This window comes from Barbus barbus (assembly GCF_936440315.1).
Source record: "Barbus barbus genome assembly, chromosome: 8".
Classification (NCBI taxonomy): Eukaryota; Metazoa; Chordata; class Actinopteri; order Cypriniformes; family Cyprinidae; genus Barbus; species Barbus barbus.
The window spans coordinates 9291658-9305482 of NC_136736.1; the positions used below are offsets into that span (position 1 = coordinate 9291658).

A 13825-nucleotide genomic window follows, 5' to 3' on the forward strand; every position below is an offset into this window, starting at 1 on the left:
AAATGTTTAAAAAATGTTTAAAAAACCACTAGCTGTCAACAATTCATACTACACTGTTATTTTAGACAGCTTATATTTTGACAGAAACGGCAGTAGAGCTTTTATTTTGATGGAAAACTCCAGCTTCAGTGAAAACAGGCTTATAAAAATGCATCTCACTACAAATCTAGTGAAATGCTGTAATCATCTGCCCATTAAAATGTTGGGAATTATGTGAATGTAAAAAAGAAAAAAAAAGAAAAAGCCATCATTAACGACCATCATATAAATGTATATAAATTATTCAGACTTAGAAAAATTATGTTTAAAATAGTTCTACATGTAATATACCATATCATAGTGCTGTCACTGAGTGGAGATTCTATGTGGGCCAACATTTTACTATATGAACACTCACTGAACAGCAGGCAGTGGCTCTTTCAGCAGGTGAGAGGCCTCTCAGGTCTGTGTCAAACACGTTCATCTTCTCCACCAGACAACAGAGAGCTGTCTCAGTCGCTTCTCCCACTTTCTCATACACACCTTTACTCTGAAAGGAAATACAGAGAAAATCAGGTCTCTACAGCTTCATCATGACAGAGAGAGTATGTAGATGTGCACACGCACCTCATTGTAATCCAGCGAAGAGTCGTTACACAGGGCACAGATAGAGGCGATTTCCACCAGCCCTTCATACTGACTGCAGTGTACCATTACACCGTCCTTATACCTGAAACAGAGACAAAAAGAGGATTGGAGGGATTGAAAGAGGACTGCAAATAGAGAATTCAGGACTGAAAATAGAGAAAATAATGGGTGAGAAAAAGGGATCGTTCAGGAAAAGAGAAAAACTCTTAAGAAAGACATCACATAAATGTTTGTGTGCATGTGTATGTGAGTTTAGTTAGATGTGAAATAAACTCACACTTCTCCTTCAGGGGCATAAGTAGATCCAGTTACTGAAAATTCGTTCAGTAAACACCTCTCACCTGCGACGATGTCCACAATAAACATCTGCACCCAGACAAACACACATGCACAGCCATGCATGCACAAACACACATACACACATGATTAGTAAGTTTGATTTTCAAGCATCATTCCATGTTATTAATCTTCTAGTTATCACAGAATAATAAAATCCCACAATGCATCTGTTAGAATTATTGTACACTATTAGAAATTATTATTAGAAGTATTATTTAAGTATTAGAGTAAAACTGTTGCAATGGACACAAGTCTCTCTCACCCTGCAGACAGACATCTGGTTGGTTGTGAGAGTGCCTGTTTTGTCAGAGCAGATGACGGAGGTACAGCCAAGTGTCTCTACAGATGGGAGGGAACGGACTATAGCATTTTTGCGGGCCATGCGGCGTGTGCCAAGCGCCAGGCATGTGGTAATGACAGCAGGAAGACCTGTGGGAAAGAACAAAGGCATCAGTGAGTAAGTTACGAGAAAAGGGAGAGGAGTGGAGCACAGTAAAATGTCCTATTTTACAATGAGATATTAAATATTTAAAGGTGTTTTATAAGCAAAAGTGAATACAAATGTAATTTGATTTTAGCATTTGCTATCTTTAAAAAAAATTTTGGCTTTGATGAAAACAGCAAGTAAAACCTGATGTTCATCTTCAAAAGAATCATTTAAGAATTAGCCAAAATGCATCTGATCTTTTGTACAAAAGAATTCACATGATCATGTCACAAATTTGATTAATAGGTCCTCTTCACAGATATGACGTGTTTCACATGAATGAGGTACAAAAATGGCGAATTACAATTGCAGTGCAAATGATATGCTCTAAAAAAAACTCAAGGTGCATTGAGTTCAAGTATAGAAGGAAATAGTAAAATGATGAAAACGGCAGATTATGGAATAGGATACAGATTTTGTAGGTGTTGTTTTATAATCATTTGAAATGGTTTGCATTTGGGTTCACAGTTTAGTACAATGACAACTGGAAAGAATGCTGCACAGTAAATATTAAAGAGCCAATTAGTTATTCAAAAGTCAAGTACATGCAATAATAAATATAGAGAAAGAGAAAAATATAGGTTATCATTTGCGCACCCTCAGGGATGGCGGCTACAGCCAGAGCCACTGCAATCTTAAAGTAGTACACAGCTCCACGCAGCCAGCTGCCTCCGTGCACTGGGTCACTGAAGTGACTGATGTTAATACCCCAAACCGCCACACAGATCACTGTGATCACCTTCAGACAGAAAGAGAAAGAGAAAGAATGACTCACATTCAGTAACAGTTACTTCTGACCCAACCTCTGGAGCTCGATAATGCTGACAAATTGCTGCACTGTTATGTAGCAAGTAAGAGGATCTGTCAATGAAATACTGTAAATCAGCGGTTCTCCATTCCAGTCCTCGCGCACTGTGTTCCGATTGACATGATCCCTACACAGTGTCCATTGCTTCCTACTCCCTGAGCAGGGGAAATCCACTGAAGTTTACTTCACTTCAGAACATTCATTCACATATTTGAACTACGCCACCACCACCTTCACACACAGACGAAACACTAGTGTAACATAAATGCACCTGCTTCTTCTCTTCAGTTCACCTCACTCATTTTCTACAGGGTTCAGGTCAGAGGACTGGAATGGCCATAGCAGAAGCTTGGTTTTGTGCCCAGTGACCCATTTTTGTGTTGTTTTTGAGGTTTGTGTTTGGATTATTGTCCAGTTGGAAGATCCAAACATGGCCCATTATAAGAGTCAGTCGCTTATAGATTTTTTATCTGTTGGTATTTGATAGAATCCATGATGTCATGTGTCTAAACAAGATGTCCAGGACCTCCAGCAGAAATATAGGCCCACAACATCAAAAATACAGCAGTATATTTCATTGTACACATGGGGTACTTTTTATCCCTGTGTTCACTAAACCCATCTTGAGTGTTTGCTGCTAAAAAGCTCATTTTTTAGTTTCATCTGACCATAGAAGCCAGTCCCATTTGAAGTTCCAGTCGTGTCTGATAACTGAATATGCTGTATAATTTCATGTTCATAATCATCCTGGAATGCTCAAAATTGTGAATATGAATGGGAATATACTTCAGAGAGATTTTACTCATAAGAATTTCCAGGGGTGCCAATAATTGTGTCCAACGTGTATTCGGTATCCATACAGAAAATTTCCATAATGTACACAGAAATCATATACAAGGAGCATAGTTACACGACAAACAATAGAGTGAAGGTAAAAATAAAAGAGAGACAGCACAGATAATTGAGTTTCCCACCTTAGAGAGTTGCTCTCCAAACTGGTCTAGTTTCTGCTGCAGAGGGGTTCTCTCTGGATCGGTGGCTGCCATCTCATCTCTGATCTTCCCGATCTCTGTGTGCACACCTGTGGCCACTACAACACCTATCGCTCGCCCTGCTGCAATGTTCGTCCCCTACACAAACACACATTCACATGTGGATCAGATGAACTGTCATATAGAGTAATTAATATGAGCATAACTGAATTTCCAGGATGGATTAACATCACCTACAGTATTTATACCAAGTTTAGGAATTAAGAGATTGAATAAAATGAACAAATGAATAAGATTGTTATTGGCCAGTTGGACAGGAATTGTGACATAATACATTATTTAAAATGCAATTTATAAATGACAAGTAATTTAAATCAAATCTAAGCAGTACAAATGATCTACTAAAAGAGAATGTATCTTTTTACCTCAACTTTTACTTCAGTTGAAAATGTACTTTAGAAATCTATGGGGCAAAATATTCCTGACTCAAAATGAAATAATAAAGAACAAAGCAACATCGTGTCAAGGTGTTTTTGTAGCAGGTGGCATTTCATAGAGTGACTGGCACACGGCATTGGCACATAGGCCTATATACAAAAATAAATGCTATATATATTTTTGATATAGCTTCATAGCACTTCGTAGGTACTACATAGGTACTTTTTTTAACACCTACCATTGTCCACTGAGACAAAAAAGTTAATTTTGGAGCCTAGATGTGTGATATTTAAAGTCATATCATGGTAACACTTTATTTTACAGTACATGTACTTACAGCGCACTTACCCAAGAAAGTACTGGGTAATATAAGGTAACAACATGGGTTACGGTTAGATTTAGGGGTAGGTTAAGGGTTAGTACCTTGTTATTACCCAGTTATTGTAATTGTTATAATACATGCATAAGTATGTACAAGCGGAACAGGACTGTAAAATAAAATGCTACCCATTTCATTTATTGTTTTGCTTTTTATTTTGGATGCTCCTCCAAGTCACTGTTTATGTTCCTGTCCTTACATGGCCAGACATCCATTAGACTTTCTCAACAGGACAGAAGTAATGGAGGCTTTAGCGTGTGTGTGTCGGTGGAGTCTTTGAGGCTGGTACTCTCTGGTCATTATCCATCTGAGAGCTCAAAGCCTGTGTGATGTGATGACTCAGTCTATAGCCATGTGGGAGCAAACAATATGAGTGATGTTTTATTCAACACACAGACTCGACTGCCGGACATAATCCACTACAGTACACTAACCATCTTACACATCCACATCTGGCCGTGTTTAACCCAGTGCCTAATCGCCACAGGTAACAAAAACAAAACCTGAAATTTATGAAGAATAGCTGCAGGTGGACAGAGAACTGACATAATCAATCTTACAGAAAACAGCATGTTTTTCTTGTCCTGGTTGACGGCACGGGGGTCAGGCACTGGGTCTGTGTGTTTCAGGATGGATACAGACTCCCCCGTCAGGATGGACTGGTCCACTCTCAGAGTAGTAGAGCGTATGGAGGTCAGTCGGATATCTGCTGGGACTTTATCACCAACTGGAGAAAAGCAGGCATGTTATGTGATAAGAACAGTAAAGACATCAAAGATATACATATTTTACAGAAACCTAATATACTGAGCAACAGAAAGACTTTTTTTCTATTTAATAATCATCCCTTCTTTTTTCTTCTATGAAAGATTTTTTGGAGTTACTTATTATAAAATGATGATGTTTGTTTAAAATGCTTCAAACTGCAATAATGTTTAACACTTAACAAATTTTATAATTTCATTAGACTGCATCAAAACCATTTGAAAAAATATATATATTTAATTTTTTATATATATATATATATATATATATATATATATATATATATACATTATTTACTGTGCTCTGATGTGTTAATTACATACAAAAGGTCTGTAGCATTTCTGCAACATTTAGAAAAAATTTAACAAACTCTATACTGGGATGTCTTTCTATCACTAAATGTTGGGAATTGAGGAAAAAACAGGTATTATTTAATTGCTTTATATAACTACTGTCATTTTGCCACAGTGGGACTCTGAGGTTTAAACTCCAATACTGCTGATTAGCACCCCATACTTTACAATCTATCTTTAGAAGCCAATGTCAGTCAACGCAAAGAAGACGTCAACCTTATTTTTATTCATTAGCTTTGGGATTCTTAGAATAGAACTGTGAGTGGAGGGCCATGAAAATTCTGACACTGGCTCTTAACCCTTTCTTTCAAATCTGATACTAAAGACCACAAAAAACTTCAAAAATTGGTTCAAATAAAAATACATCATGTATTATCAGCATAATGATTTGAGTGAATTACTGAACTAAAAGGAGTTCACACTGTCAGTGTCACAAGTTTGCTTATTTGATTAGTGACATCTATTTAAATCCTCTGAATTTTATAGATGGATGGATGAATGATTCAAATCTTAAAACAATCTTTTTTCCAGGTTTAGATCTTGAATACTCAGATTTTCACAGTATATGTACATGTAAGTAAATGAATAAGTGATTTACTTTGAAGTGACCAAATGATAATTGCAAATGCAGCCGCAAAGGAGAGTCAGATTAGGTTGATTGCCAATTAGCAGCAAGCATCAGCTATAAATGGGTTCAGACAATTAAGACTTTGATGTGAGTTTTCAAAGCAACAGGAGGCAACTAACAGAGTTCCAAAGATGCCAAGTGCTACAGTTGCAGGTGCGTCAGTTTCACAGAATGCAGCACTTTTAATGCATCCAGGGAAAAAGCCTATAAAAATAACATGCGCAAATAAATCTGGAAAAACTTCACTGATGCAAAAGGAACTGTGAACATAAATGAAACACATCAGCGTACAGATGTACACACTACAAAAAAAATCTTTCATTAAATGCATTTTATTTTGACAAATTAAAAAAAAAGTGATGTAGAAATCTAGTTCTCATTCTTACCAGCCACCTCCACAATGTCTCCAGGCACAATGTCCCTGGCTTTGACCCTCTGTACACTCTTCCTGTCCTGTCTGTACACCTTCCCCATTTCAGGCTCATATTGTTTCAGGGCTTCAATGGCATTTTCTGCATTACGCTCCTACAGAATCATACACACAGTGAGTTGTAATTTCTAGCAAATTGTCCTGCATTATCGTCTCATCCAAAGGCTTTAAATATTTTATATTAACATTTAAGAGATATTTAACGATTTACACAAGCTGTACCTGCCACACTCCTACAATGGCATTGGCAATAAGAATGAGGAGGATGACAAATGGCTCTACGAAGGCTGTGATGGTTCCTTCACCTTCCTCAAACCAGGCCAGAGTCTGAAATACAGAGAGAGAATATGTAATGCAAAACATGGGCAGTACGAATTTTTCTCAATGCTGTGGTAACAATAGAATGTAAACCATGTTACCACGCAAAAGTTACACCAGATTCACAACAACTGCACAGAGACATACATTTCTATTTAAAAATTACTCTAAGGCTTTAAGTTGGTTTTAAATTTTCTCTTAAATTTAGTGCAAACATAACGTTTGTGTGAACATTTGTTTATGCAAAGCTTGTGAGGCTTTCATTTGTAACTTTGTGCAAGAATTAAACTAATGATTATACACAAATATTTTTATTGAACTATAAAGCATTATTTTAGTTAGTATGTATTCTTAAAACAAGGATAATAAAGATTTGAATTGATATGCATTTAAAATATATTTGAAAAAAATTGGGTAAAGATGATATGTTTAAAAATGTTCAAAAATTTGCAATTAGAACGGCAAAAATAATGCCAATTAATGGGTTTAAATGGGGATTAATGTTTTTTAATTGAATACTGAAATATATATTTTATCTTTTTTTAAATTACAGTCTAAATATGAAACTAAAACAGCCAACAGGTGGCGGCAAGTCAGGTCAAATGAGTCATTCAATGATCCATTCAACCAATTCACTCAAATGACTGATTCATTCAAAAACAATGCAAGTGACCGTCTTTATGAACAGCTCACTGAATCATTCAGCTCACTCAACTTGTTAAAAATGTGGCTTCATTTAATGAAACATCTCTGTGTTGCTCGGAGGAATTGTCTTGTGGTGTGTTTTCTAACTATTTTTGTTGGCGAAGTTGAGCAAAAACAGGCGATACTGACAATATTGAGTCTAAAATGTAACATAATATTAACTTATTGTTTATTGAACTGTGCTCTAAAAATCAATATTATATTTGCAATCATGCAGATATTCAAGCAAACATATCTTGCTTATGTGATATGCTTAATGATAATTTTGGTATCATATCTTGAATTTTAGGGGCATGTAACGCTGCATTCTAATAGACTACATCACACAGTCATTCGTCGTCCTGCATCATATTTGTCAACAACTGTTGCATGCAATGTAAGATCACATACAGCTCTGGGACGGCAAAGGTGTGTTAAATAAGTTAATAATTTTAACAATACTTTTTCCATAAATAATTGAACCAAATAGATAGACTAGTATTTGTGGATAAATGAAGATTGCGAGAGTTTTGTAGAATTAATGCATCTGTGTTTGGTATTTATGAATGTGAAAATCTTGTGCTATTGTTCTGTGCCAGCACTACTCTTGCTTAACAGTGTGAGAGTAAACACAGTCTTTGATTTATACTTACAAAGGAAATACAGGCGGCAAGGAGGAGAATGCGAACTAGCAGATCCTCAAACTGCTCCAGAACAAGTTCCCATAGTGACTTACCTGTAAACACAACAAAAAATGATAAAGATCTACAGTGGCCACAAAGTTTCAATCTCACTTTCCATTAAGTGAAAAATAACTCTCAGAAAACTAAAACCTGGAACACGTAAACAATTAAAAAACATTACAAATACATCTTTAAAAAACATTCAATCTAGATCTATTCAGCAACAACCAGAGTGCAAACCTCATCCAACCTCCTCAAGGGAATCCAATAATAACTAATTATCTACACAAACCAGCATCTCCCAAAGGTAAGCTCAGAGAGACGTTCAATTTAGAGAATATGATGAAAGATCTGCTAACAATTACACAAACCCAACGGAGCAGCTCACCTTCTTCTGCAGGTAACTCTGTGGCACAGGTTATAGCAAAGTAAAAGAAAAATGGGCAGAAGATAAAATATAAAGGTTAAATGAAATCTCATCATGGCATTTTCTATTGTTCATAATGCACAAAACAGATGTTGTATTTAAGCAAGAGATGTAGTACCATTGGGGCCCCATCTTTCTCTGCTATTCCTTAATTGCTCAGAGCTCAATCCCGTTGTTTCGTTGACACCGAAATATCCCAGCACCTCCTCAACCGTCTTTGTATGGGCATTGTCCATCCCTGCAAGAAAACAATATGGGACAGTATCTCAAAATCTAATTCCATCATCATTTACTCAACCTTATCTGTTACCATACAAAATATGACAACCTTCTCATGTAAAAATCGCAGTTACTGTCCACTTTGACTGTATAAACAAAAGAAACAATGAAAGAGAATGGTGACTACATCTTTGGGTTTGGACCAACATGAGGGATAAATAATGACACAATTTTCATTTGAACTATACCTTTAATTTTCAAAAGAGAATCTATTTAACCAGAGAGAGCTTTCGATAATAACAAAGAGCACAGTATCCTAACGTAACGTAACTACTGTACAGTAAACACCTGTGTATCTGTGATTACCTGCCTGAATAAAAGACCCAGGATGTTATATTTTCCTGAAACTGTATTAAGACGCGAAACTACTGCGCACTTGTTAACAGTTACTGTACCTGCAGGCTTAGTAATTATGATGGCTTTCTGATAATATTTAACTCGATAGGTCTCACGCAGAAATATCCGAGGCTAAATGTTTCGGTTCATTTCATACCAATGACGATGCACATAATAGCGGTGAATTGTGTATCTTCCTGTCAAGTATAGCTTACAGCAGACTGAGCAGATCAGATTCCGTCTAATTGACTGATCCTGCAGGCACTGTGATCGATCTAACGTTACTGTATTATCATCAGACACAGCATGATGCCGACAACACCTTACTCACCAGTTTAACTGTATTTCAGTCCTATGCAAGCCAATAACTTCCGTTACACCAACCCGATATGTTAAACCGCGACAAGAGAGAATATGTCCCAGTTAAACCCCAATGCGGTGTGCTATTGTAGATCGATCTGCTGATGAAATCCAGTCGGACAGAGAGATCAGATCGTACTGCAGCGCTGCTCAAGGCAAATGAGGATTTTCTGCTATGCGTTTTCCTTCTGAGTTCAGCATGATCCGGAATGCTATACAAAAATAATTCACTGCGGGATGAACGATTGATTTTTTTTAGAAGATTTTCGACGCTGTCAAGTAGGCAGTATTCAAAATGGCCAAGCCAATGCTATAGTCCACCGCTACTACCTCCTATCTATATAACCGTCGCTTTATTTAATACTAGGTCACAGAGCGACATTATTACCGTAGGTGCTTCAGTCGCAGCATCGATGGGCAGCGCTGCAGCCAATGAGCGATCAAAACATCATCCTGACGGATGGAATGGACAAATCAGCTTCGTTCTTCTATTGATAATCCCGCCTACTCGTTCTTGCTGCAGGAGGGCGGGGCTTCCACCCGCACTGTGGCTTTCTGTTTAACCAGTGACCGTTGCGTGCGACAGTATACGCCATATAATCACATTTACATAAACCACTCAGGCTACGCGAATGTTAAGTGACGCTGCTGTGAACCAATGAGAAACAGCCTTTAACCGAAGAGGCGGGACAACGTCGCTTGGGTCATTAATCCAGCCCCGCCCCCGCATCCATCTGTGTCACTCAAGGGAGGTATATTATAGATAGCGACGCGCTTGTGAATACTAGGGCCAAAGTCGATATGCAGAACCAGCAAATTTGGTCAAACCCATAATCAACGTCGACGTGAAAATGTTATAATGATTTCTAGTCAAACATGCAGGTTGATGGGGTGGAAAGGGATCTGACCTATTTCGGCGGTTGCCATAATTATCTGCCCCTAATTAATATAATTCTCGAGAGGGGCTGTTGTAATTCCTGTATGCATAATATATGTTGCATATACATACTGTAAAAGCTATTTTAACAGCTAGAGGTGCAAAAACAATCTTAAATTGCAATTTTCTAGTGAGTGATCGATAACATGTATCTGTAGAATGAAATCAAAATGTTTTTCTTAATACATTTAGTTAATTAGGAAATATTGCAGCACACAGCACAGGGGATCGTTAGCCATAAAAGATGCTCTCTGAGCATTTTACAAACATGTGGGTCAATGTAGAATTATAATAAAGCATAAAACAGTGCATTTTTGTGTAGCATGTCCATTTTCAGTTCCATATAAATAATTTTAAAAGCACCAGAAAAAGTGATCATTATTAATCAATCGGTTTAACGTGAATGCTTTTGCAAAATTGTTTGGCATCCACTTAAGTATTTGAAGTTCACTGAATGCTGCTAAAATATTGTCAGATAAGAACTTAATTTTACATGTTGTTCATAAGTAGACCTTTTCTAATAAGGTACTTACAAAATGTAAATGTAACACAAATGTATAAAAAGTCACAGAATATAAGATGGAATCAATTTTAAAAAGCATATAAGGATATGTGTGATTGATACTGTTATGCATATAGAGCAGGTGCACAGAGAGTAAACCGTGACTCAACAATAACTTTTGAATATAAAATGTAGTGTAATAAACAACAAAGCAAACATTAGAACATATCAAACACTAAAAAAAGTATTTCTTCTTCTCTCATCTTTCTATCTTTTCTCCATCAGTTTTTCAAAGGGGATAGTCATGCCAGAGACTGAAACAGAGAAAGAAAATGAGCATTATAGTGACAGGTTTCGGCTGGTTTTTGATTGTGTCTGCATGTGTAAAAGGGAGAGAGAGAGTATGTGAGTGCATGTTAGCAATACCTCTGTGTGTACACTGGGTCAGTGCTCTCCTTCAGTAAAATGTCTTTAATCTCCTGCAGGGGATTCAGCCCATGTGGTGCTGCCCTCTCCCATCTCTGCAGTCGACTGATCCCTAACACACACACACACACACACACACACACAACTGCACTATTATAATATATTATTTTGAACTTGAAAAGAATTCAAGAGCTCAAAGTGACACGGCTGATAAATTTCAGGATTTTATTGCTTTACAGACTACATAAAGTTGCACATGGAGATTGGTTAATAAAATTAATAACACACCTGTGCACGGTCCGAATTTCCAGTCCAGATCAAACTTCTTCAGATCTTGTAGATCTTTTTCTCTTTCACTCAGTTGTGGGGGCTCAGGCTCTGATAAGTTATAACATTGTAATAAATGCTGCTGCATCACTGGTGAATTTGCATGCTCCTCTAAATAATTTGCACAGTTTAGGAATATGATGACATATTGCAGATCTCTGCTTTCACTGAAATATGCACGTATACAAACACAAACAAACATCCTGTCCCACCTGCTATTGGCAGTGAAGGAGACTTGTCTCTCTTGCCCCCTCTCCTTGACTTCTTTACAACCTTGAAGCTGTCAGTTATGAGGCCACGCTTAGGTGTCATATCTAAAATCAAAGGACAGTGAGTAACACTTAAGTTAACTTTATTAAACAATGTAAAAAATTATGTAGTTAACCAAAGTCATACAGGTTTGCATCATGATGATATCAATGACTCTAAATCATTAATCTTCATCTTATTCATCAAGTATGTTGTTTTATACACAACACTTGTGTTTTATACATTTTGTTAATAGGAAACATCGCACAGTAAAGTATATCTTTAGTCAAAGATGCTCACGTATGTAACAAAGCAGCCTACAAACAATTCATTTTTGTGTAGAGTTTGCATTAAAAATGCATTAAAATTACCAATAAACAGAGGTGTAAAAAGTACTCAAAAGGTTTACTCAAGTGAAAGTACAGATACTCAATTAAAAGTACAAGTATCTGGACAAAAACATACTTGAGTAAAAGTAAAATAGTACACCTTTAAATTGTACTCAAGTATTAAAAAAGTAGAAGTACTTTCTTTTCTGACAGACATTCAGAAGTTTGGTTAAAGGGAGAAAACAAAACAAAATGCAATGACACAGGTCAAACACGTATATCTAGTGCAACAACAACAATTAAAATGCAGCACAGTGGAACACAGGGGGGAAAAATACAGGGAAAGGGATTAAAAAGAAAACTCCATCCTTTCCAACCTCATGTCATCCCATATGACTTTCATTTATCAGATGAACACGCTAAGAGTTTTAGAAAAAAAACAAAAACATGTATGGGACATCTAAAAATGACACTTCAAAAACTACACCTAGTGAATATGACAGTAACTCATGCAACCCCTGTTAATGAATCAGTGTCTTGCATATGTAAGAAGGATACAAATAGTAATATTTTAAACTTGACCGTCATGTTCATTTTATGTGGTTTCTGAAGTGGTTCTGTCCCCTTGCATTATCTGGACTAAAAATCTTTGCTTGTGTTCATCTTAAGAAAGAAAGTCATAAACATCTGAGATGACAGTAAATGTTTTTTGGGTGAACTATCCCTTTGAAGAGCAAGATATGATACAGAGGCTAGAAACATATTCCAGACAGAATACAAGAATATGTTGAATTAATGAGAAGAGTCATAGAATTACAACATTAACGTTTTGAAATGCCACTTTTTTGTGTGTTGTCTATTCAATGTAACTGCCTAAAAGGATAATTAATCTTTTAATTGTTTATTTGGGGCATTTAGAGTTTTTTTCTCAGCAAATACTGATAAATAATTATTTGCAACTAATTAGATTAATTAATGAGCAAATCGTGTAATTATTAAGATTAAAAAAAAATTAATTGACAGTCCTAATTGCTACTCAATGTGTCATATAATGACATATTATAAATTCAACTTATCCACTACCTGGTAAGAACATCACTAAACATTAATTACAATTAATGTTCATACAATGTTTATTTAAAGACTTTTGGAGATTTTTTGAAGCCAGACATTTACCTGATGAACGTCATAAATGAAGTAGAAATGCTTGATGCATGAAAACAATGATCATTGGTTCTCACATCAGGCACGTTTGAGCTTCAGTTTACCATATTTCATGTGCATAAGATAAAATAAAAATGTAATGTACTTTTCAAGATAAAATAAAAGTAAAAAGTACCGTTTTTTCTCTTCAGAAATGTAATCAAGTAAAAATACAAGTAACGTTAGTCAGTTTAAATTGTACTTGAATAAAGTACAAATCCCCCAAAATAATACTTAAGTACAGTAATCAAGTAAAATTACTCAAGTATTTTACACCTCTGCCAATAAAGGCAATTTTTATTTATCGATCGATCGAACAACACTGCTTCCTGCTTTTGTAAAATTGCTCGTGCATCCCCTTACATATATATTAAGTTCACGGCATACCTGAATGCTGCTAGGATGTTGTCGTTCGATAAATTATTTGCCAATGTTGACAGCAGTCTTCAACAATAAAGCCTTTTAACTTTCGCTTTGTGGTTCGATCGTCTACAAAACATTGAATAGGAAGGGCGGGGC

The 13825-nt window shown here is 36.3% G+C and overlaps 2 protein-coding genes across 3 annotated transcripts in view; both read right to left on the reverse strand.

The window, feature by feature from the left end:
• LOC306874089 (sarcoplasmic/endoplasmic reticulum calcium ATPase 2-like) overlaps positions 1-9767 on the reverse strand; it is a 55270-nt gene extending 45503 nt beyond the window's left edge. The window contains exons 1-13 of one of the 2 annotated variants that reach the window (XM_079423830.1): positions 9722-9767; positions 8477-8596; positions 8320-8337; positions 7902-7984; positions 6469-6573; positions 6203-6341; positions 4631-4797; positions 3236-3391; positions 2051-2192; positions 1229-1395; positions 905-993; positions 607-709; positions 398-529 (exon numbers count right to left, since the gene is read on the reverse strand). In XM_079423830.1, coding sequence (XP_079279956.1) covers positions 398-529; positions 607-709; positions 905-993; positions 1229-1395; positions 2051-2192; positions 3236-3391; positions 4631-4797; positions 6203-6341; positions 6469-6573; positions 7902-7984; positions 8320-8337; positions 8477-8594 — 1419 coding nt within the window. In that variant the 5' untranslated portion in view covers positions 8595-8596; positions 9722-9767. Of the gene's footprint in view, positions 1-397; positions 530-606; positions 710-904; positions 994-1228; positions 1396-2050; positions 2193-3235; positions 3392-4630; positions 4798-6202; positions 6342-6468; positions 6574-7901; positions 7985-8319; positions 8338-8476; positions 8597-9304 lie in introns of both variants that reach the window. The other variant, XM_079423829.1, reaches the window with a different exon arrangement.
• Positions 9768-10296: 529 nt separating this feature from the next.
• LOC306874101 (DNA polymerase delta subunit 4-like) lies at positions 10297-13823 on the reverse strand. Its single transcript, XM_079423862.1, has 5 exons — positions 13694-13823; positions 11738-11839; positions 11487-11576; positions 11199-11310; positions 10297-11086 (listed from the first exon to the last, which is right to left on the reverse strand). The coding sequence occupies exons 2-5, from the start codon at positions 11835-11837 to the stop codon at positions 11062-11064; spliced, it is 327 nt and encodes a 108-aa protein (XP_079279988.1). The 5' UTR covers positions 11838-11839; positions 13694-13823; the 3' UTR covers positions 10297-11061.
• Positions 13824-13825: the final 2 nt, after the last annotated feature.